This window comes from Aotus nancymaae, unplaced genomic scaffold (genome assembly GCF_030222135.1).
Source record: "Aotus nancymaae isolate 86718 unplaced genomic scaffold, 86718_ANA_hifiasm-v0.15.2.pri h1tg000041l, whole genome shotgun sequence".
NCBI classification, from domain to species: Eukaryota; Metazoa; Chordata; class Mammalia; order Primates; family Aotidae; genus Aotus; species Aotus nancymaae.
In genome coordinates, this window is record NW_026988455.1 from 36,037,060 (window position 1) to 36,063,977 (window position 26,918).

Sequence of the window (26,918 nt, forward strand, 5' to 3'; positions counted from 1 at the left end):
GTTCAAGCCATTCTCCTGCCTCCTGCCTCAGTCTTCCGAGTAGCTGGGATTACAGGCATGCACCACCACACCTGGCTAATTTTGTATTTTTAGTAGACATGGGGTTTCTTCATGCTGATCAGGCTGGTCTCAAACTCCCGATATCAGGTGATCCACCCACCTCAGCCTCCCAAAGTGATGGGATTAGAGGTGTGAGCCACCTCGCCCAGCCCCACTCTCTATTTATTTTAAGTTCCTATATGTACATGGTTCCTACAAGAAAAATAGAGTTTGGCAGCACAAATAGCTTGTTCATGAGAATATATATCAAAGACCACAGAGCAAAACCACATCAGAGTGCTTTATTATTCTTTTAATTGCCTTGACAGTCTCCTCTGCTTACAGATACACGGTAAAGAATTAAAAAGGTATCAGAGAGAGAGAGAAAAGTTTTCACTCCCCATTTTTATCCCTGCATTTTCCCTAAAAATTATTTTTTCCATATACGCACATTGATTACTAATGTTATCATTCTAAAAATGTACGGGAGTCCTACAGAAAATTACAAGCTTTCTTTTATTTCCAATAGTGTAAATATTTGTAATTAATCACAAACACAGTAGTTTAAGTTTGCTAAACATTATGAATCGGTTCACTTAATGCACTTAAACTTATTGTCACTTTTTTGAAAAATCTGCAAGTTGTGCAATCTAAAAATGCTGGGTACCAAAATAGTACCTACCAAATGGCAAGCATCCTTTTATTTGCCTTCAACTTAATGCAGCTCAACCTTCAAGGCAATGTCCCTGACACTTGAGGAATTCCAGGATTTGACATAATATCATATCCACTTTTTACTGCTGACAACATATCATAAAATAGAAACCAAAAACTGCTCAGATTTCATCTTTCTAAGTCACTGTCATTTCTGGCCTGTGAGTATTTTAATTATAATAACTTAAAAGCTCATCCCAATCTATAACCATTATCAATATATAGAGATTTATTACATTATTATAGATATTATAATCAGCTATTTTAATTCCTGCTATGCTATACATATTCCCTGTATCACAAGACATAAACTCTTCCTAATCACATACTAAGAGAGCATGTCCTAAGAGAGCAAAATAAAACAATAAAACTTGCCCTTTTCTTCCCTCAGAGAAATATCACCTACATTTTCTGGTACCCTGTAACTTCCAAGATGATAGCATACTTACCAAGAAGAGGAAAAATATTTAAACTATGATTAAAAAAAAAAATCAACTCACAATCATATGCTTACAACAAGAAATCACACAGATCTTTAATCTTTATCACAGAATGAAAAACTACAAGAAATAGTAGAAAACAGTAACTAGCAGGACATAATTAGTGAGGAATGAAAAGACAAGTCTTTTCTCTAAAATCAAACCATATATCAAACTGGATTAGAAAAAAAAAAACAAGAGAATACATTTGCTTTCCTTCTGTCTCTTAAATCAAATTCTAGGCATTCCTCTGCCTTAAGAATCTCAGTGCATGTTTCAATTTTCTAAGAAACTTAGAAGGGTAAGATTTAGGGCCCTGGACAATGTTTGCTAGTAAACAGAGTCACTATGAGGTAAAGGTCAACAAAAAAGGGTGTGGGTCTCTCTCTTTTACATGTTAAGTATAGTAAGTATTAAAAACAATGTCCACACCATGTACCGTATCAGAAAAGGTCAGGGTCTCTCTAATTCCCTCTATTCTTCCTCATACGCTTTAACTAGGCATGAAGCCTTCTCTTGTTGCCTTGCTAGTAGCAACTCTCCTGGAAGTGTTTGGTAGATGTTAGATGAGACAGCCTTTGGTTAAATTTTTAAATAGATCTGTGCCTAAGGTTTGAATATTTGTAAGGGAGGAAACAAAAGGTGCTTTACAAGGAAGAAGTTAAATGGCTACCTACAGTCTAAAACTATTTAGAAATAAATCATCTAAACAGCCCAGTCTAGTTCAACAGACTTCTCTACTTAGAATCTCAGGCACATAGCTTCTGCTAACAATGAAATATAATAATCCCAGTAAACATACACACATGGACAAACATAAAACAAATGTTATTAGAATTTTGGTTTATAACTCTACTATTTATTTTCTACATAAGTTAAAAGACAAATGCATAAAACAAAATTCTTTGCTAATGGGTACAGAATATATAAAAATATAATCTGGGACATTAGTAATATAAACTGGAAGGGGGCCAAACAGGAAACAAGTAGAGTTTTTGCATGCAATTGAAGCTAACTTGGTATCAATTTTATTTTATACTTTTAAATTTTGTCACCCAGGCTGGAATGCAGTGGCATAATCACGATCCACTGCAGCCTCGACCTCCTGGGCTTAAGCTATCCTCCCACTATAACTTCCCAAGTAGCTAGGACTACAGGCATGCACCATTATGCCCAGCTAATTTTATTTATTTATTTACTTATTGTAGAGGCAGGGTCTTACTATGTTGCCCAGTCTGGTCTCAAACTCCTGGCCTCAAGCAATCCTACTGCCTCTGCCTCTCAAAGTGGTAGGATTACAGGCATAAGCCTATGTGACCTGCCTCAATATTAAATAGACTACTATAGCCTGGGTAACATAGCAAGACCCCATCTCTACAAAAAAAAATTAAAAAAATTAGCTGAGTGTAGTGGTGTGTGCCTCAAGTCCCAGCTACTGAGGAGGACAAGGCAGGAGGATCACTTGAGCACAGGAGTTCGAGATTGCAGTGAGCTACAATCAAAACACTGTACTCCAGCCTAGGTGACAGAGCAAGGCCCTGTCTGAAAATATAAAGAAATAATAAATAGATATTTATAACTTGAGGATATTATACATAATCTCCATAGTAACCACAAAGAAAATATTTGAAGAATATACAAAACTGGAAATGAGATGGGAATGAAAGCATGTCACACACAAAAATCCACTAAACACAAAAGGCAGTCTTAAAGGAGGAAATGAGGGATTTAAAAAAGCTATAAGACATACAGAAAGCAAATAACAATATGACAAAAGTAAGTCCTCCCCATTTGTATTTACTTTAAATGTAAATTATTTTTTTCAATTTAAAACTTAAAATGACAAAATGTATTTAAAAAAACAGGATGCAACTATATATTGTCTACAAGAAATCACATTACATCATAGAAAACACACAAGATAAAAGTTAAAAAAAAATGAAAAAAGATATTCTATGCAAATAATTACCAAAAGAGAGCAGGGATGCCTATAACAAAAATAGCCAAAATAAGACTGCAAGTCAAAAAGTGTTACAAGCAATAAAGAAGGACATTATATAATGATAATGATATTATAACTTCACCAAGGAGACATAACAATTATAAACATGTATGTGCCAAACATCAGAGTTCATATATAAAGCAAGCACTGACAGAATAAAAGGGAAGAAACAGTTCCATGATATTAATAGGAGACTTCAATATCTCACTGTAAATACTGAATAGAACAACCAGGCAGTAGATTAATAAGAAAACAGGGGACTGGAACAATAAAATTGACCTACTGGGCCAAAATGACATATACAAAACACTCCATCCAGCAAAACAGACATTTTTCTCAAGTGCACATGGAACATTCTCCAGAACAGATTATACATCAGGTAACAAAACAAGTGTCAAGAAAAGTTAAAAAAGTGAAATCATAAAAAGTATCTTTTCTAATAATGATGGAATGAGTCTAGAATGCAAGAGTAGAAGGAAATATGTAAAAGTTACAAGTATGTAGAAATTTTAAAACAGATGGTTAAACAAGAAATTAGATCAAAGAATCACAAGGGAAATTACAAAATAACTCAAGACAAATGAAAATGAAAACACAACATACAAAAATTCTTAAGCTGCAGCAAAAGTCTGCCAAAAGGGGACTTTACAGCTGTAAACACCTACATTAATAAAGAAGAAAGACCTACAATTAGTAGCCTAACTTCACACCTTAAGGAACTAGAAAAAGAACAGCAAACTTTTTTTGCTGTTTTGAAAGCAGAGGTAAATAAAATATAGAAAAACAATGGAGAAAAAAATAAAAATGGGAGTTGATTCTTCAAAATGATCAATGAAATTGACAAACCTTTAGTTAGACTGAGAAAAAAGAGAAAAGACTCAAATCAGAAATCAAAGTGGTAACATTATTACTCATTTTATGAAAGAAAAAGGGCTTTAAGACAGATTATAAACAATTTTACACCAACAAATTGGATAATCTAAATGAAACAAATTCTAAGAAACATAAATCTACCAACACTGAATTATGAAGAAAGAGAAAATCTGAATTAACTATTATGATGACTGAATCAGTAATCAAAAACTTCCCAACAAAGAAAACTCCCATGATCTGATAGCTTCAATAGTGAATTCTACCAAATAATCAAAAACTGAAAAGGAAGGAATACTTCCTAATTCATTCTATAAAGACAGCATTACCCTGATATCAAAGCCAGACAAAGATACTAGAAGGAATCTGCAGTCCGATATACCCAAAAAATATGAATGTAAAACTCCTCAACAAAAGCACAAGCAAACCTAAATCAATGGCCCATTAAATGGTTTATATGTCATTTATTCTTGGAATTGATTTATTCCTGGAATAAGAAGATTTATTCCTGGAACAAAAGGATTTTTTTTGCTGGACTCAAAGATGATTTAATATACAGAGAGCAATCAATGTAATATACCTCATTAAGAGAATAAAGGAAAAAAATAATCATCTTGATCATTTTTCACATGATCACACAATCATCTCAAAGCACAGAAAGCATTTGAAAAAATTCAACACGGATTCATAATAAAAAGTTAGCAAACTAGGAAAAGAAGGAAACTACCTTAACATAATAAACAGCTAACATCATACTCAATAGTGAAACACTGAAAGCTTTTCCTCTGGGCTCAGGATTAAGGTGAGGATGCTCACCTAAACCATTTCTATTCAAGACAGGGTTAAAAAATTCTAGACAGACCAATTAGGCAAGAAAGAGAAATAAAAGGCACCCAAATCAGAAAGAGAAAAAAAATATCTCCATACACAGATGATATGATCTTCTATGCAGAAAATCTTAAATCTGTTAGAACTTTAAAATCTTTTAAAACTTAGAATTGTAAACAAATTCACAAAGTTGCAGGATATAAAAATCAGTTAAGTTCTCATACACTAACAAACAATCTGAAAAAATTTTTTTAATCCATTTACAATAGCATGAAAAAGAACAAACTTAACAAATGAGGTAAAAGACTTTAGCATTGAGACCTAGAAAATGCTGCTGAAATCAAAGAAGACACAAATAAATAGACATTGCATGTTCATGGACTGTAACAATCGATATTATTAAGATGTCAATACTATACAAAGGGATCTACAGATTTGATACAATCTTTATCAAAATCTCTATAACATTTTTTACAATCTCTATAACATTTTTACAACTCCATCTTAAGATTCACATGGATTATCAAAGGATCCCAAACAGCCAAGACAATCTTGAAAAAAAACAAAGTTAAATAACTCACATCTCCTGATTTCAAAACTTCTTACAAAGCTACAGTAATCTAAATAATGTGGTACAGGAAAATAAAGACATAGATACTAATGGAATAAAACAGAAAGCCTAAAAATAAGCTGTTGCATACATGCACAAATGATTTTCAACTATGGTACCAAGGCCATTCAATGAGAAAAGGACAGTCTTTTCAACAAATTGTGTTAAGAAAACTAGATATTTGCATGCAAAAGAATAAAAGTGGGTCTTTATCCTACATACCACATACAAAAATTAACTCAAATGGATCAAATAGAAGCTAAAATTATAAAACTCTTTAAGGTAATCAAAGAAGAAAAGCTTCATGATGCTGGATTTAGTAATTATTTCTTGGATATAACATCAAAAGCATTGATAACTAAGATAAACTGGACAATAAAAATTTTAAACTTTTAGACATCAAAGGCCACAATCAATAGAGCAATAAGGAAAGCCAGGGTGAGAGAAAATATTTGCAAATCATATATCTGATAAAGAGTTAATATCAAAAATATATTTTAAAACTCTCAAAACTCGGCCGGGCAAGATGGCTTACGCCTGTATTCCCAGCACTTTGGAAAGCCAAGGTAGACAGATCACAAGGTCAGGAGATTGAGACCATCCTGGCGAACACAGTGAAATCCTGTCTCTACTAAAAATACAAAAAATTAGGCAGGCGTGGTGGCACACTCCTGTAATCTCAGCTACCCAGGAGGCTAAGGTAGAAGAATTGCTTGAACTGGGAGGCAGAGGTTGCAGTGAGTTGAGATTGCACCACTGCACTCCAGCCTGGGCGATGGAGCTAGACTCCATCTCAAAAAAACAAACAAAAAAAACCTCTCACAACAAGAAAAAAATAAATAACCAGATTAAAAGATGGGCAAAGATCTTGAAAATGCATTTCTCCAAATAAATATATAAATGGTCAATAAGTAAAAGAACAGATGTTCAACATCACTAAGCATTAGAAAAATGACATCACAGCCAGGAGCAGTGGCTCACGCCTATAATTCCAGCACTTTGGGAGGCCCAGGCAGGTAGATCACCTGAGGTTAGGAGTTCAAGACCAGCCTGGATAAAATGGTGAAACTGTGTCTCTACTAAAAATACAAAAATTAGCCGGGCATGGTGGTGGTCACCTGTCATCCCAGCTACTCAGGAGGCTGAGGCAGGAGAATCACTTGAACCTGGGAGGCAGAGGTTTCAGTGAGCCAAGATCACGCCATTGCACTCCAGCCTGGGTGACAAGAGCTAAACTCTGTCTCAAAAAAAAAAAAGAAAGAAAGAAAAAGAAAAATAACATCACTTCACACCTATTAGGATGACTATTAACATTAAAAAAAAAAAAAAAAGAAAAGAACAAGTGTTATAGAGGCAGAGGAGAAATTGAAACCCTTGTGCTGGTAGGTAAGTAAAATGGTGTAACTGCTATAAAAAACAGCACAGCACTCCTTTAAAACTTAAACACTGAATTACAGTATGATCTAGCAATTCTACTTCTGAGTATATACCCCAAAATACTGAAATTGGGGACTTAAGCAGATATTTGTACACAGCAGCATTATTACAACAGCCAAACAGCATTAACACCACAAATGTTCACTGAAGGATGAATAAGTAAAACCGAATATATACATACAAGAATTATTAATCAGCCTTAATGGAATTCTGACATAAGCTCCAACATGGATGAATCTTGAAGACATCATGCTAAGTGAAGAAACCCAGGCACAAAAAAATCTAATTTTCTATAATTCCACTTATATGAGGTACCTAAAATAGCCAAATTCATAAAGGCAGAAGATATAATGGTTGTTGTCAGGAGCTGGGTACAGGATGAAATGGGGTATTATTGTTTAATTGGGTATAGAGTTTCAGTTTGGAAGAGACAGTTCTGGAAATGAATGGTGGAGATGGTTGCACAACAACACGAGTGAACCTAATGACAATAAACTATACTCTTAAAAATGGTCAAAATAGTCAATTTTATACATATTTTACACATATACAAGAAAGAGTCAATTAAGTATTGTATTTCCCTAGCTACAGAATTATCCAGAAAATTCACAATCACATGAAACAAACAATACATACTTGGGCATCCTTACATCCATGAAAACCATGGCCTTAGACAGTTCCAAATTGAAGTGCATGGGTACCAAAATATGCTGGGTAGACACATTGAGTTTTCGTGCTTCTCTCCAATTGTCACCTAAGTACAGAAATGGTTCATATTTAACGTAACTATAATATGCATAACACACCAAACCTAAAATCACTATTAATACTTCATAATCACACATTCCATTATATGAGAAAATCCCCCCGTATCTAGGTAATCTTAATGTCACATTCCCAGGTACATACAATCAGTAGGTTATTGAATCTACTGTACATTCACTGACAATCACTACACCAACCACATACCTTACCCAAAAAAGTAACATGGCAGTAAGGCAATAATGCAAAAGGTAGTAAAAAATGAGGTTCCTTAACAGTAACTAATAAAAGCTACCATTTATTCAAGATTTATTATTTCTACTCTTCTAGGTAATGTCTAAACACTAACTCTCAAAATGATGTATAATAATCCCACTTTAGAAAACTGACCTCAAAAGAATTTATAACTTGCCTATGATGAATCTGCTAGTGACAAAACTGAAATTCACATCCAGGTCTACTAACATGTGACATCCCACCCCCACTTATCCCCCGACCCCCAGCAACACTTACTGCAGAGTTACAAGCCTTAATGTTCCATAAGGGAATGGCTAAATAACTGAGAGCACAGCCACAGAACATAATACAGATAATAAAAACCATAAGTTCAAGTGTCCAAAATATTACTGGTAAAAGAAAAAATATCTGGATATAAAACTATGAATCATGTAAAAAAAATACATTCACAAATACCTCCAATAGAAATACCATACAAGCACATCTCATATATTCACAGGCACATACATTGAAAAACACACTAAAAGGATATGCAACAAAATATCAACAGTGTTCTTGCCTAAGCAGTTAAGATAAAGGTTTATCCTTTTGGTTTTTGAATTGTTCAGATTTTCTAAAATAGGTATAATCAGAAAGAAGTAACTTCAAAAATTTCTAACAAGATTAATGGGATCTCAGTAATTATAATGCATTTTCATATATACTATCTCATTTGAACCTAATAATTCTGTGAGTGAGATAAAATCCCAGTCAAGGAAAACCAAACCCAATAACTTATTTCCTGAAAAACAATCAGTGGACTTCTAAAAATAATGTACTTTTGCCACCCACTGTACCTTTGGGTTTTCTCCACCACAATTAGAATATGATAAAAATAGAAACTATGTTCACTATTCTGAAGCAAATATAATTAAATAAATAAAATGTTTCAGTCCGATACAAATTAACAATTTTGACAACAACTACTTTGGATTCTGATTGTTTCTCCTTTATTGGTTAGCTCGGGTAATTAAAATCTGACCACATACAAACATATAGATCTTTACATATAGATCTCTTCAACAGATTAAACTTTATTGAATTATCTGTATGTTCACTAACACTCTAGGGATTCAAAAGCAGTATGACAGAACAAAAAGAAAACTGAATGAGTCTGGGGTCTCTCTCTAACTACTTAAATGGCTCTTGTCTAGTGAATTTCTGGCTTTGACTTCATCCTAAAAACTAGCTCAAAATCAGAAACTCCTGATTGGTATACCACAGTGAATGAGATAGGTATACCTAGGAAAGCGACCTTAGTCAAGTCTTTTGCATAGCTGTCTATGCTGTCAGAGTCCCAGGCTGCTTATTTCTGGCCCTGAGCAATGTCTTCTGGTTATCCAACTATGTAGTAACACCAGTATCATTTTCAATATGGGCCAACTTTGGTCAAAGGCTAGAAAACACTGGTATAGATCACTATTCCTCAACCTACTGATATTTGCTGTGAGGGACCAGCCGTACACTGTAGGATGCTTAGTAGTATCCCACACCTTCACCCACTAGGTGCTAGGAGTGCCACTGATGCTCTACCTGTGACAACCAAAAATGTCTCCAGATATTGACAAATGTCTCTTCGGGAGGCAAAACCGTTCCTGGTTGATAACCACTAGACAATATTTACTATCATTTCTAATTCAAAAATATAGAAGTTCTAACACATTTAGGAGGAAGGTCTTCAAAGTGTCTACAAACCTAATTAATCACTTCAACAAAATCAATCAAAAAATAATGCATTTTATACTTACCAACTCTACTGTAAAGCAGCTGTATGCTTGTAAGCTGAATATCAAAGGAATCATAAGCTATATCCATTATCTCTTCAAGATTGGCCTCACCTTGCTTCACATCTGGTAATTCGGAACGACTTTTACTTGTTACCTTCAAGTTAATTTTAATAGTTTAGACTATGTGAAATACTTCAAAATGTTAAGTATAAAGTTTTTAACTTTTAGACCTATAATATAAAATGTTAATAGGAGAGGATAAACTCACAAGTAAGCATACATAATAAGAATATCAGAAAGGTCCTCATCCATGAGATATATAGTAAGAAGGTCAGAGATAAATTTTTATAAATTAGGATATATTTCCCATTTACTACATTAAAAGAAAGAAACCAAGATGGTCCTGAAGAATAATACATCTACAATTTTTTTAAATGTGATAAGAGACCTTCTCATTAAGAGCAAGATCAAGGGTCAAATTTAGCTTTTAAAATGTTTCTATGGCATGATGACAAATACTGATACAGCTTTATAACAAGAAGTAAGAGTCCAGAATTAAATAGGATAGCTGAATTTTAGTTCCAACTCTGCCATTTATGCAATACCAGGCAAGTTATATTTGTATCTCTCCCTTCTTGGCATACTGTGAGAGATACTTAAACATCCTGGAGATGACTCCACAATAGTACATAAAGATCTTACTCATAAAAATACATGTGTGTATACATATATATTTTTAAATCTTTTTCCCACTATATAGCTCATGTGAAGTAAACACTCAAAAAATTATTATCTCTGTTTAAAAGGTAATAAATTTTAGGTAACAGGTTAAGCAAATTGCCTAAAGTCACAAAATTAGATATCCTTACTCCTAACCTTATGCTCTTTCTATTATACCACACTGCCCTTGAAACAACTGAATAAAATTCAAATGTGAATAATAAACTATATAAATTTTATTATAAACACATACCCAGTGGGTGTTTACATAATTAACAAATGCAGAATTTTTAAAAATAGGATAAGCGAAGATGTCAGTATCAAGGACAGGCGAGTATGTGTTAGGTGGCCAGGAAAAGCATTCTAATATTATCAACCTCTCTTGGTTCTTTAAATTGTCATAGATATTCCTCTACATTTAATGATTTAAAACAATGCTGTCTAATAGAACTTCTACGATGATGGAAGTGTTCTATATCAATGCTGTCAAATACAGGCCTGCATGGTGGCTCATGCCTGTAATCACAGCACTTTGGGAGAACAATGCCAGTGGATCACATGAAGTCAGGAGCTCGAGACCAGTCTGACCAACATGGTGAAACCCCATCTCTACTAAAAATACAAAAACTGGCTGGGCGTGGTGGCGCATGCCTGAAATCCCAGCTACTTGTGAGGCTGAGGCATGAGAATCACTTGAACTTGGGAGGCGGAGGTTGCAGTGAGTTGAAATCAACCCACTGCATTCCAGCCTGGACAATAGAGTGAGACTACGTCTCAAATACGAAAAAAAAAAATACAGTACACCCTTTGACTATTAAACTCTGAAATGTGGCTAATGCGACTAAGGAACTAAATTTTTCATTTTATTTAATTCTAATTAATTCAAATAACCACATGTAGTTGGCTAGTGGGTACTACAGTGAAGAGTCCAGATTCTAGAATACAGCAAAAAAATTTATTCTCTACTGAAAATTTGGAAAGAAAAAAGTACATAATTAGAAAAAAAAGGGAAATGACTTAGGTAAACAGAAAAAGACCATCTCTCAATTCAGAATTATTTAATACAAATATTAAAATATCAATATAGTTTTATACACAACATATTTCAGAAAGATGAAGATATATTTGTTTCCAGAATTCTCTCTCATTCTATATACTTTACATAATCAAGTAACAGATTTAAATTGAAAAAGAAAGAAGCTTCTCAGGTACGACTCTCAAATTCTATAAATATAAATCTTAGGCTAGGCACGGTGGCTCACGCCAGTAATCCCAGCACTTAGGGAGGCCAATGCAAGTGGATCACTTGAGTACATGAGTTCGAGACTAGCCTGGGCAACATAGTAAAATCCCATCTCTACTAAAAATACAAAAATTAGCCCGGTATGGTGGCGGGCACCTGTAGTCCCAGCTACTCAGGAGGCTGAGGCCCAAGAATCACTTGAACCCAGGAGGCAGAGGTTGCAGTAAGCCAAGGTTGCAGCACTGGATAACAGAGTGAGACTCTGTCTCCAATCAATCAATCAATCTTAGATTCGAACCTGATATGCAGAGTTTAATTAGTCATTTTGTTTTCAGAAGTACAGGAAAACTACCTAATTGAGACTTCACTTTATTTATTAGAAAGGAAGATTTCTCAAATCTTACTTGTCTACCATAAATCTAGGAAAAAAAGCAATAAATCAAACTGTCTCAAAACAAACTACATCTTAAACAAAGAAACACCCTAAATGCTGTATCATAAATCAAATATTATTAGTATATACCTTTAGATGACCAAGATCCAAAAGAAGCAGATTTGATGTAGGACTAAAAATTCCATCTTGTGGGACAATAATATAGGAAGCCTTCAAATTAATTTTGAGATCAAGAACTTTCTGTGTTTCAATAATATACAGTAGACCTGCAAAAAATGTACATCTTTACAATGAATACTTTTCACAAATTACTCAAGAAATAGAGAATCACTAAATATATGACTTGATAAAACAATCTTAATGTGAAATTAGTATTAACTTTAAAATGAACTCAGCAAAATACTTCCAACATAAAATTTAAAGTATCTGTCCAATGGCTGCACTCCTAATTAAATATAACTGAGTATAAAATTAGATGATTCCTCAAAAAAAATATTTTTAACCTATAAATTCAATTTGGGTAAAATTGGAAAGAAAGACACAGACCAAAAAAAAGTTTAAGTGGCATAAAACATTTATTCACAACAACTCTTAGAATCTACGTAGATACTTCTCAATTCATAAACTTCATATAGCTACATTTACCATGCAGAATAATAATATTTGATCTTAATATTATGAGAATATAAAAAAATCCTGGATTATTAAATCACCTTCAATAAAATCATATGTAAACCAGAAAAGGCAACAAACCAGAGTTTTCCATTCCTTAGGTCCTTCATTCACTTCAAGTTTTTTAGTCTAATAAATTTACCTCATTAACTTGCATATGATTAATATACCAAATTAATCTAGTTTATGTCCCTAAGTCCAGCATCAGCTTTTAAATCTAAACAAATTGTTTTCTATGAGATGAGAACACTTTCTTGAAGAAGAAATTATATGAGTAGCCATCAAATCAGTCTGAGTAAAGATATTTGACTTACAAAGTTTAAGAAGATCTGACACTTAAAACAAAAAGGCACATTTTCTCACACAGACACACACACACACACACACACACAGAGGCAGGTCAGTATATTTTAATATAACCTTTAAAGTTAAGAATTTATTATTAGGGAATACATGTTCAAATTAAAGAATATGTCAAAAATTTTAATGTACTTAAATTGAAATTACAAATAAAATATATATACAATTTTAAAGCTTAAAAGCAGACGCTGAGCAAGTGTCAACACATAATCAGCTAGATATACAAGCCAACAGAAAAAAGAATAAAATATCTTCTGTTTTAAATATATATTTAAATAAAAATAGAAAATAAATGACCTAAGTCTGTGCTACGGTTTAGTATTTCACCCCTCCAAAACTCATGCTGACATCTGATTTTTAATGTTGGAGGTGGGACCCTAACAAGAGGTGTCTCGGTCATGGGGGCAGAGTCCTCACAAATGGCTTGGTATTGTCCTCATGGTAATGAGTAAGTTCTCGTTTTATTAGTTAGAATTTGTTGTTTAAAAGAGCCTGGCACCTCCTTCCTTTCTCTTGCCATGTGATCTCTGCACACATTGGCTCCCCAACCCTTTCTGCCATGAGTGGAAGCATCCTGAAACCCTCACCAAAAGCAGATGCTGGAGTCATGCTTCTTGTACAGCCTGCGGAACCATGAAGCAAACAAACCTCTTTTCTTTACAAATTATGCTGCCTCTAGTATTCTTTTATAAAAATAACACGAATTATGTCTGAGACAGCTCTTCCTTGAAATATGAGAAACTGTTATCAAAACTGTGTCATCTTTAAGGGATTCCAATGGCCTTGCCCAGGTATCCCAAGCAAGACTCTAGAGGAAGAAGAAAACTTGGCATTCCCCATAGCCTGAAAGAAGCAAATTCAAGTGAAATCTCTTAAAAGGAGGATGGGAGGTGAGGTGAGATAGAGGTTTGAGAACAGATGGACAGATCATCAAAAATTCTGAAGATCATCCAATTAGCCTGAAACTTAAGAGCAGAACTGACTCAAACAGTTATTCATTCTTTTTCCCCAAATGATATGGATTCAAACACAGCTGACATGATTTTACTGAAGTAACAAGAAGCCTCCAGAAGGGTCAATCTGACATTCAAGATTCTCCAGAGTCTACCTGTTAAGCATTTCTCTATCTTCATTTCCATCTCTAGTCTAAGGATTCCTCATGTACTCTGGCCTCCACAAATCTAAGTTTTGGTACTCCTTGGAAGTTCTACCATAAGCCTCAGTTTCAACAAAGCCTTTCTTGATGCCAGGACACAATGATTTCTTTAAGTTGTTTTTAACGGAAGGGAGTGGGGAGTATTTTACTCTGAATTTAAGTTTATTGGGTCTCTCCCCCATTTTCTATTGCACTTACAACAAATCTTAACTGCTTAATATGACTTTCATGTTTTCATAATTTAAGAGTATGCATCCTTAACGTCCCTCCACTCTCCTCTCACTACATTAGAACCAATTCAGCTTTCTACAACTTCCAAATTCACCCAGTTGTTTGCTAAGTTAAGCTCTTCACAGTTGACCAACACCTTGAAGGCTCTTTCTTATACAGTGTGGATCCTACATATAATATATATCTGGTCTTAATGTTAAATTTTCAGAGATCTTCTCTGACACCACCACCAAAACTAAATTGGGGAATGTATCATTCTCATTTCCTTCATGGCATTTGGGCTGATTATAGAATCATTTCCTCACTCAGCTCCAAATTCACCCACTTGTCTGCTCTGTGAAAATAGATCTGAGCTCTTTAAATGATTTTCCTTTGCCAACTAGCACTTAAGTAGCTAAAGAACACAGGAGAGACACTGCAAGAGAAAAGAATTTTGCTTCCTGGTTCCAGTATACTCGCTTAGCAATATCTTGCAACACTGTGCCGTTCTCCAACACAATGCATGCCATGCACAAGGGCTGACAGTGCTGAAAAGCCAGTATTCTGTCCCTAGAGCCCTCCTCAGGTGGTTTCACAGCAGAACAAGTACAGTGAGACATGGCCCCATGAATATTTTTCCTTTTCACCTCAGAGGATGGATTTCCAGAAAGTTTTAGAGAGTAGATTACCAGCAAGACACCAGAATGTCTTTCTGCCATTCAATGACTCACAGAGGTTCCTTCTCCAACAAGGTGTTCTTCAATTCTCAGGGAAGAGAGAGACCTCTTCCTAGGAAATGCTATCTCAATTCTATACTCCTTATAACCACTCTTCTTAAATACATGTAATTTTGGAGACAGCACCTCACTCTGTCACTTAGGCTATAACGTAGGAGTTGCTACCATAGCTCACTGCAGCCCTGACCTCCTGGGCTCAAGCGATCCTCCAGTCTCAATGTGCCAAGTAGCTGGGACGATAGGTCCATGCCAGCAAATCTGACTAATTTTGTAATTTTTTAAAGGACAGAGTCTCACTATGTTGTCCAGGCTAATCTCCAACTCCTAACCTCAAGTGTTGCTCCCCTCTCGGCCACCAAAAGCTCTGGGATTACAAGTGTAAGTCACTATGCCCCGGCCTCTTGTTATATTCGTTGAAGTTACTCTTTGGAGTAACAAAACAATCCCTCATTACAGTTAATAATTCATTATAATAAATTTACCTAGCAAAATTACCGTGCGGTTTTTCTCTCCTGATTGGACCCATACAGCATTAATCAAAATTTTCCAGTAGATTGCTCTTAATTTCATATTTGTCCTATCCTTAAGAGTATAACAACCATCAACAGGCAAAAACCACATCCATTCTGATCATTGCTATGCTCCCTAAAACCTACCACATTGTCTGACATATAGATTAGGCACTTGATACATATTTAAATGAGAAAATAAATGAAATAACTAAAGTCCTATCAGAGAACCTTGTACTCTGAAAGAAGAGTTTTAGCAAATGACCACATCCGTTTTCCTGCCAGAGACAAAGGATAACTAGTTGAGCAGGTTCTGTAAGCTCATTCCATAGTTGACAACAAAAAGATCCACAAGATCTTGAGTTCCGAGAAAGGAGGAGGAAAATAACAAGCTGAGCATCCCTAATCTGAAAATCCAAAATCAAAATGCTACAAGATCTAAAACTTTTTCAGCACCACAATAACATGATGTGACCGGGCATGGTAGATCTTGCCTGTAATCCCAGTACTTTGGGAAGCCAACGGAGGTGGATGACCTGAGGACAGGAGTTCGAGACCAGCCTGGCCATCATGGTGATCATGGTGATCCCATCTCTACTAAAAATACAAAAATTAGCCAGGCATGGTGGTGCACCCCTGTAATCCCAGCTATTCAGACGGCTGAGGCACAAGAATTGCTTGAACCCGGGAGGCAGAGGTTGCAGTGAGCTGAGATTGTGCCGCTGTACTACAGCCAGGGCGACAGAGTAAGACTCTGTCTCGAAAAAACAAAAAACTGATTTGCCACCAGCAGATTCTTACAAGAAAAAATATTTACAAGGGAAGTATATAAATGAACTTCCAGGCCAGGCACAGTGGCTCATGCCTGTAATTCTAGGACATTGAGAGGCTAAGGCGGGTGGATCACCTGAGGTCAGGAGTTCAAGACCAGCCTGGCCAACATGGTGAAACCCCATCTCTACTAAAAATTAAAAAAAAAAGGGTGCAGTGGTGGGTGCCTGCAATCCCGCAACACAGTGAGACTCCATCTCAAAACAAAAACAAAAACAAATGAACTTCAAACAGAAAAAAAATAAAATCAGATAAAAAATGTAAGCTATAAGAGAAATCAAGAGCAAAGAAGGTAGTAAATGCATAAGTAATTCTAAATTACCATGAACTATATACATAAAGTCCAATAATGTTTTTTTAAATAAAAAAATAGTATATAGGGATGGTATATAAAGTTCAAGTATACTAAAGTCTGTATAATCACCAGGACAGTATGTAATTTTTCATTAAATTTATAGTTTTACAAAAATGTATACTGTAATTTCTAAAATAAAAAGAGATAGAAAACATTTAACCTCTTGATAATAGATTATAGGAAAGGGGCAAGGAAGGTATCCTAGAATTTAGCCAAAGGAAAGCAAGAAAAATAAAACAAGGAAAGCCAAATTCAAAAGCACAAAATAAGATGTCAGACATAAGCCTAGATAAATTAATTAATGCAAACAGTAGACAGACATAAAAAATAAAGACCATAAATCTAGATTGGAAAAAATCCTATTACATGTTGTTGACATGACCCATCTGAAAACATATAGGGAAAAAGAATATGAGAAAAAAACATATAACAGGCAAATTTTAAACATATACCAGGCAACCTGGCCAAAATAAACCTTGTACTTCATACTGATATCAGACCAAAAATGAAGTAAAATTTAAAAAGTACAAAGGAAAAAAAAAGTATTAAAAACATAGGTGGCCAACTTTATACAGATAAAATATTTGGTTTATAGGAGGAAAAATAATTTATTCCTGCATGTACTTAGACAGTCTTAAAATTTATTTATTTATTTATGAGGCAGAGTCTTGCTTTGTTGCCCAGGCTGGAGTGCAGTGGCACCATCTCAGCTCACTGCAACTTCTGCCTTCTGGGTTCAAGCAGTTCTCCTGCCTCATCCTCCACAGTGGCTGGGATTACAGGCACCCACCACCACGCCTGGCTAATTTTTGTATTTTTAGTAAATACGGGGTTTTGCAGTGTTGGCCAAGCTGGTCTCAAACTCCTGACCTCAGGTGATCCACCCGACTTGGCCTCCCAAAGTGCTAGGATTATAGGCATGTGCCACTGCGCCCAGTCAAATTTATTTTTTTAAACAAACTGACAGATCTATTAGAAAGAAAAAATCTACACTGATAATGAGGCATTTTTCATGTATTTCTCTTAATAACTGTTATAACACAGTGAAAAAAGGAGAAAAAAAAAATCCAGTAAGTATACAAAAAATTTGAAGTACATGATTTATAATCAATGCCCAATGAAAAGGTATAGATATGAAAAAGACAGGCTTTTCAGCATATAAGGAACATTTTTTTAATATCATTTATTGAGGTAGAAAACAAGTCCCAACCAATTACAAAGCATTAAAATCATACAGATAATCTCTATGGTCAACTATTCAATTAAAAAGTTCAATCTGTAATCTTAAAGTTTCCTACAAAGAAATCTCCAATACCAAATGGTTTTACCGTTAAGCTCTGCCAAATATTTAAGGAAGAAATAACTGAACTTATTCAAACTCTCCTAGAGAATAAAAACAGCTGAAACTTTTTTTTTTCCCATGAAGCTAATATATCAAAATCTGGAATGCATTCTAAGAAAGGAAATTAAGAGGCCAGTTTTTGTCATAAATAGAGGTCGAGGTATCCTAAACAAAATTTTGCAATTAATTTAAATGTGGTTACTAGGTATAAACTTTCTGAGTGTAAAAAATGATTATTGTTTTATCTGCCTTTAAACATAAAAGTACTAAATTGGTTTCTGTTAAACTATAACCAGTCTAGAAATATGATAAATTTAAAATAAACTTTAATAAAAACATTTTACCATAAATAAGAGTTTAATATAGGATACAGTATTTAATTCACCAATATTAACATTGGCATTTACCTGTTGCTGTCTTATGGCGAAATTCTTCAAGTTTTGTCAAAGTTGCTGAAGTGAGTTGTGCTAGATGTACCTCTTTTGGAGGTCTGAAGAATTCCACTATACTATTCACTGTCCTCTGTTAAAATAAACATCATTAACACAAACTCAAAGCAAACTAAATTTTATTAAAACTTGGTAATTTAAAAAATGCTTACTGCATCATATATGATTTCTAAAGGTTCAGCTTCTATGACACACCTCTGAGTAACAGTTTCATCTATTGGATTTATCTCAAATGTAATTTGGAAAAGTGACATTGCATCATCCAATGAAGACAGAAGGCGGGGTTTTTTTGAATTATCTGGTAAGCCAGTAATATGAAATGAATCTATTTTAGTTTCAAATCTGCATTAAAAAAATAGAACAAAAGTAATCAGAAAAATTGTAAAGGATTTTTAAAATTGAAAATGAGTAAAATAAATTAATGAAGACAACTTCACTTTGCATCTCTGATTCCAGTCCATTTCCATCAAAGATATACAATAATTCCTCTAAATTGACATAGCTTAATTCACAAAGAATCCTATGTGTTGACTTCTATGTAAAAACTGATAAGCTAAAATTAAAGTAACAGTAAATCTACAATGCTTAGTCAATGTAAAACTTAAACGTTCTGCACATTTAACACAACTCTATAAACATGTTTTCTTCTAAAAATTAAAATAAACATTTAAAGGCCAGACATGTGGCTCACACCTATAATCCCAGCATTTTGGGAGGTCGAGACAGGCGGATCACTTGAGGTCAGGAGTTTAGAGACCAACCTGGCTAAAATGGTGAAACCCCGTCTCTACTTAAAATACAAAAATTAGCCAGGCATCGGGGCATGCACCTATAGTCCCAGCTACTTGGGAGGCTGAGGCAGGAGACTCGCTTGAACTAGGGAGGTGGAGGTTGCAGTGAGCCGAGATCGTGCCACTGCCCTCCAGCCTGGAAGACAGAGTGAGTTACTGTCTTAAAAAAATAAAACAATAAAATAAACATTTAAAAACCAAGGATCGAGCAGGATTTCTAGAATGGCTATGTGAGGAGCTCAACAATCTTTCTCCCCAGCAAACCAAAGAGGAAAAGAACTGGTGAAAATTACAAAATCTCTGGAAATCAATCTAAGGGCAAACAGCAAAAAGAAAAACTTTTATTCAAGAAAATCTCTAAAACTTGGTAAGAACAGGGAGAGCCTGTGGCATCTGAGCTATGATCGTCTCCCACCTCTAATCCCACACCATGTTACTGAAAATCTACATTAATGTAGGTGCAGCTAAGAAGATATCATCACATGTGATTCTCCCCTTTATGTCTATCTTCAAATTATCTTCTCTAGTCTGTCTTATTTTCTGAATCTGTGTCCAAATTTCTCTTTCAATTAGGATAAACACTAATACTGCATGAACTCATCTTAACTTGATTACATCTGCAAAGACTATTTCCAAGTAAGGCTGTATTTGCAGGTACTGGGAATTAGAAATTGACATAATGTTTTGGAGGACACAAGTCTATCCACTACAGTAGGTAAACAAATGGAAAACTATATCCTTCAATAATCAACAATAACAAACCATGGAAAGAAGGGAAAATCTAATTTCCATAGCTACCACATTATACCACTCAAAACACCACATTTTAAACAAAAAAAAATATACAAAGCATACACAGAAAAGGGAAGACTAGACATTATGTTCACTAAACCAAGATGTTAAATAAGCTATATTACATTCAAAAACTAAAAAAAAAAAACCAGGAAAATAATAACATTTGAACACAGAATATAAATAGGTAGAAATTATTTAAAAGAACCAAATAGAAATTCTGAAAGTGAAAAGTACAACAGCCACTATGAAAAATTCACTACAGATGCTCCTTAACTTATAATGGGATTATGTCCCAATAAAATCATTTTAAGTTGAATATGCCGTAAGTTTAAAATGCATTTGACACACCTAGCCTACCAAGCATCATAGCCTAGCCTAGCCTACCTTAAATGCACTCAGAATATTTATATTAGCCTACAGTTGGGCAAAATCATCTAACACAAGACCTAGTGTACAATAAAATGTTGAACATATTATGTAATTTATTGAGTACTGTACTGAAAAGTGAAAAACAGTGGTTGTGTGGGTACTCAAAGTAAGATTTCTACTAAATATGGATCACTTTCATATCATTCTACGGTCAAAAAATCATAAGCTGAACAATCATGATTTGGAAACTATCTATAAAGAGGTTTAACAGAGGATCTAAGCAGCCCAAAGAAGGAACCACCAAACTTGAAGACAGGACAACTGAAATTACTGAGTCTGAGGAGCATAAAGAATGATGAAGAACAATGAACAGTGCCTAAAGTGGGAGACAAGAGAAAAAGAAAAAGACATTAAAAACACTGGAAGAAGTAATGGCCAAAAACTTCTCAAATATGATAAAGAACACAAATTTATACATCCAAGAAGCTCAAAGACCTCCAGTGAGGATAAACTCAGAGACTCACACACAGACATATTATAATCCAACTGTTAAAAGCCAAAACAAGGAAAATCTTGAAAGCAGCAAGACAGAAGCAACTCATCACATATGCAAGACACTTAAAAGATTAACAGCTAATTTCTCCTCCAAAACCATGCAGTCCAAGAGGCAGCAAGATAACGTACTTAAAGTGCTAAATGAAAAAAAAAAGTCAACCAAGAAATCTATACCTGACAAAACTATCATTCTAAAATGAAGGAAAAATGAACACATTTCCAGATGAACAAAAACTGAGTCTGTCATTAGTAGACCTGCCCTACAAGAAAGGCTAAAGGGAATCCGAAAGGCTTTATTTGAAGACACACAAATAAACAACTCTTGGATTGGTAACTACATAAGCAAATAAAAAAGTCAGTAACACGTTTTTAACTCCTCTTTTTAATTCCTCTATCATTTAAAGACAAATACGTAAAAACAAATATAAACCTAGGCTAATGGACACATGTACGTAAAGCAGTAATTTGTGAAAATGATAATATGAAGAGAAAAAAATTGAGCTGCATAGGAATATTCATACACTATTGAAGTTAAGTTAGTGTCAATTCAAATTTGACTGTCTTACATTTGAAATGTTAATTGTAATCCCTATGGTAGCTCTCAACAAAATGATTAAAATATGTTTGGAAAAAGAAATTAGGAAGAAATAAAAATATATACTCCAAAAAAATTAGCAAACACTAAGAAGACAGTATTGAGAAACTGAGGGTACAGCAGGCATAAGACATACAATAAACAAATAGCAAAATGGCAGAACTTCTTGCCTACCAGTAAACACATTAAATGTAAATGAAATTAAACTTTTCAAAGGAAAGACAGAGATTAGCAGAATGGGTGAAAAAACATGATACAACAATACAGATCCTCCTCAACTTATGACAAATTATTTCCCAATAAACCTATCGAAAATATCCCAAGTCAAAATGTATTTAATATACCTAGCCTAAGTCAGGAACCATAGGCATACTGCCTAAAAGAGACTCACTTTATGTTCAAAGAAACATATGCACTGAAAGTGAAAGAATGAAAAAAGATATTCCATGTAACTGGTAACCAAAAGAGAGCTGGGTGGTTATACTAACATATAAAATAATATTTAGCCAGGTATGGTTGCTCACACCATTAATCCCAGCTACTTGGGAGGCTGTGATGAGAAGATCACTTGAGCCCAGGAATTCAAGGCTACAGTGAGGTTATGACTGCACCACTACACTCAAGCCTGGGTGGCAAAGCAAGACCCTGTATCTAAATTAATTAATTAACTAACTTAAATATCTTTCGACAGAAAACTGTGACAAGAGAAAAAGGTCATTATATTTTGACTGAAAGGGTCAATTCATCAAAGATTATAACAATTATAAACATGCATACATCAAACAAAGTCCCTGAAATACAGGAATCACACCTTGGAATTAAAGGGAGAAATAAATAGCTCACAATAACATTAAGAAATTTCAATATCCTACTTTAAATGAGAAACATCTAGACAGAGGAACAAGAAAGTAATAGAGAACCTGAACAACATTATAAACCAACTACATGTAACCGACAGATATGGACTACTCTACCCAACAGCAGCAAAATACATTCTTCTCAAGTGCAAGCACATGGAACATTCTCCAGAACAGACCAAATGTTAGGTCACGAAACAAATCTCAACAAATTTAGTAAGAAAAGAATTACACCAAGCATCTTCTCCAACCACAATGGAATCAAATTACAACTCGACAGAAGAGAAACTGAAAAATTCACAACTATGTGGAAATTAAACACAATCAACAGATTTAAAAAAAACCCACAACAGAAATCAGAAAATATCTTGAAATAAATGCAAATCAAACAAAATATTATAAAACATACAAAATGTATCCAAAGCAGTTCTCATAGGGAAATTTTTATCTGTAAATGCCTACATTAAAAAAGAAAGATTATCAAATCAATAACCTCACATTACACTTTAAGAAACTCCAAAAAGAAGAGCAAATTAAACCCAAAATTCACAGTAGAAATAAAATAATACATATCAGAGCGGAGACAAAGAAATAGAGAAAACAAAAACACCAGAGAGAATGAAAAAAAAATCAAAGTTGCCACGTTGAAAAGGTTAACATACTTAACAAACCTTTACCTGAAGTGAGAAAAAAAAAATCACCAAAGATGCAAATAACTGTAATTGGAAATGAAAGTGGAGGCATTATAACACACCATAGCGGAATAAAAAGTACTACAAAAGAGTACTGCAAAGAATAGTACCAAGAAAACAGATAAAGAAATGAACAAATTCCTAGAAATATACAAATTTCAAAAACTGCCTCGAGAAGAAAGGGTCAAGAAGAAAATTAGATAATAGGAAGTAAAACCTTTCTATAACCTTAAAAATCTATAGTAAAATTTACTGTAACTTTTAGACCCTAATTATAAACCTATAAACTTTTAGTAAAACTTTACTATAGTAAAAATTACTATCACCTTTTAAACTTACTTATAGTAAAACCTGTAACTAGTAGGGAGTAAATGTGTAATCAAAAACTCTCAACAAAGAAGAGTTCAGCTGATATAGTTTGGCTGTGTCCCCATCCAAATCACATCTTGAACTGTAGCCATTCCCCCATGTGGTGGGAGAGACTCAATTGTAGGTAACTGAATCAAGAGAGTAGGTCTTTCTAGTGCTGTTCTCATGATGGTGAGTAAGTCTCACAAGACCTGATGGTTTTATAAAGGGGAGCTCCCCTGAACAAGCTCTCTCTTGCCTGCCTCCATGTAAGACATGACTTTGCTACTCATTTGTCTTCTGCCATGATTGTGAAGCCACCCCAGCCATACTGAACAATGAGTCAATTAAACCTCTCTCCTTTATAAATTACTTAGTCTTGGGTATGTTTTTATTAGGAGCATGAGAACAGATAAATATAAGAACCAAATGGCTTCACTAGTGAATTCTACAAAATATTTAAATCAGAATAACAATCCTTCTCAAACTCTTAAAAAAATAGAAAAAGCATCTATTTAGCATTCATTAAAATGGAAAGATATCCCATGTTCACAGAAGACTTAATATTGTTATTATGGCAATACTACCAAAAGCAATCTACATACTGAATGCAATCCCTATCAAATTTCAAAGAGACATTTTCCAGAAATGGAAAGGTGAATCCTCAAATTCATAAAGTCTTGCAAGCAACCCTTGAATAGCTAAAACATTCTTGAAAGAGCAGAATAAAATTGGAAAGACACTTCCCAATTTTGAAATTTACTAAAAATCTACAGTAAACAAAACAGTACGATACTGGCATAATAATAAACACAGTGGAAGTCTAGAATAAAAATTAAATAGAATTAAAAGTCCAAAAATAAAGCCATACATCTATGGCTAATTGATTTTCAACAATGATACCAAGAGTGTTCATTAAGGAAAGAATAGCATCTTCAACAAGTATGAAGGGACACCAGGATATCCACATGCAAATAAAATGAGTTGTACTGAGCTCCTTATACCATATACAAATATTAACTCAACACAGGTCATAAATTTATATGTAAGAGACAAGTATAAAACTCTTAGAAGAAAATAATGGATTAGACTTTCATAATCTTGGCTTAGGTGAATCTTCTGAGATATGACATCAAAAGCATGAACAACAAAATATAAAACCGGACAAGGAGAGCTTCAAAATTAAAAACTTTTATACATCAAAGGACAGTGTCAACGAAGTGAAATGACAAGCTAAAGAATGGAAGGAAATATTTGCAAATCATATACCTGGTGAGGGTTTAGTATCCAGAACACAAAAGAATTTTTGGCCAGATGCAGTGGCTCATGCCTGTAATCCCAGCACTTTGGGAGGCCGAGGCAGGCGAATCACGAGGTCAAGAGATCAAAACCATCCTGGCCAACATGGTGAAACCCTGTCTCTACTAAAAATACAAAAATTAGCAGGGCATGGTGGCACATGCCTGTAGTCCCAGCTATTCCAGAGGCTGAGGCAAAAGAATCGCTTGAACCTGGGAGGTGGAGGTTGCAGTGAGCCGAGATCACGCCCACTGCATTCCAGCCTGGTAACACAGTGAGATTCCGTCTCAAAAAAAAGAAAAAAGAATTCTTATAACTCAAAAACAAATGAAAAATAACTCAGTTAAAAAATAGACCCAATAAATATATACAAAGGGCCAATATCCATATGAAAAGATGCTCAACATCAATAGTCATTAAGGAAATTCAAATCAAAACCACAATATGATACTATATTTCACACCAATAAGGATGGCTATAATTTAAAATTTAAAAAAAAAAACAGAAAATAACAAGTGTTGGGAATGATATGAAAAAATATGATTCCGTGTACATTGCTGGTGGGACTATAAAATGATGCTGATGACACCTATCTCACATCTAACATCGTAACAGTGAAAGAATGAACACTTCCCTCTAAGAACAGAAACAAGAAGAGAAGCCCACTCTCATCATTTCTATTCAAGACACTACTGGAAGTTCGAGCCAGGGCAATTAGGCAAGAAGATTAAAGAAAAGGCATCCACATTGGAAAGGAAGAAGTAAAACTATATTTGCAGATTATATAATCATGTATATAAAAAATTATAAGGAATCAACTAAAAAAACTCATGGACTAATGAAACAAGTTCATCAAGGTTGCAGGGTACAAGTGCAGTGTACAAAACTCAATTGTATCTCTACACATATGTAATAATCCAAAATGAAATTAAGAAAACAATTCAATTTATAATACCAAAAAAAACAATAAAATACTTGCAAATAAATTTAACATAAGAGGTGTACTGTATCTGAAAACTACAAAACATTGTTCATATTTTAAAAATATCTAAATAAATGAAAAGACATCCAAAATGCATGGATTAGAAGACTCAATATTGTTTAGATGAGTAGCTAAATAATTTGTACTGAATAATTTGTTCAGTACACCTAAAATTGATCCACCATGAATTCAACACAATCTTTATCAAATCTGAGCTTATTTTTTTGCAGAAATGAACAAGATAACCTTAAAATTTATACAGAAATTTAAGGAAATCAGGACAGCTAAAACAAAAAAACAAAACTGGAAAAGTCATACTTTCTGATTACAAGTTCTATTATAAGGCTACCATAATTAAGACAGCAGGGTACTGGCATAAGGCTAGACAAATAGATCAATGGAATTAGAATTAAGAGTCTAGAAATAAATCCTTACATTTATGGTCAACTCATAAATTTTGACAAGGCTGCCAAGATCATTCAATAGGGAAAGAATGGTTTTTTCAACAAAGGGAGCTAGGACAACTGAATAATCTCATGAAAAAGAATGAAGCTGAACCCTCCACCTCACACCATACACTAACATTAACTCAAAACGGATCATAAATCTATGTTTAAGAGGAAATAGCATAAATTCTAAAATAAAAAAAGAATATATAGAAGTTTATATTTGTACCATTGGAGTAGGCAAAGATTTCTGAGGTGCAATGAAAAGCATGTATAACTAAAGTAAATATAAATTTGACTTCACCTTTAAGAAAAATAAAAAGAAATAAAAATCCTAGAAGAAAATCTAGGCAAAACCATTCAGGACATAGGCATAGGTAAGGACTTCATGACCAAAACACCAAAAGCATTGGCAACAAAAGCCAAAATAGACAAATGGGACCTAATCAAACTCCACAGCTTCTGCA

At 34.2% G+C, this 26,918-nt stretch overlaps 1 protein-coding gene across 6 annotated transcripts in view; it reads right to left on the reverse strand.

The window, feature by feature from the left end:
* VPS13A (vacuolar protein sorting 13 homolog A) overlaps positions 1-26,918 on the reverse strand; it is a 226,450-nt gene that overhangs the window by 153,387 nt on the left and 46,145 nt on the right. For all 6 annotated transcript variants that reach the window (XM_064361629.1, XM_064361630.1, XM_064361634.1 and 3 more), the window contains 5 exons: positions 18,875-19,064; positions 18,681-18,795; positions 12,231-12,367; positions 9,766-9,898; positions 7,616-7,733 (listed from right to left, as the gene is read on the reverse strand). In XM_064361629.1, the coding sequence (XP_064217699.1) occupies positions 7,616-7,733; positions 9,766-9,898; positions 12,231-12,367; positions 18,681-18,795; positions 18,875-19,064 (693 nt within the window). The remainder of the gene's footprint in view (positions 1-7,615; positions 7,734-9,765; positions 9,899-12,230; positions 12,368-18,680; positions 18,796-18,874; positions 19,065-26,918) is intronic.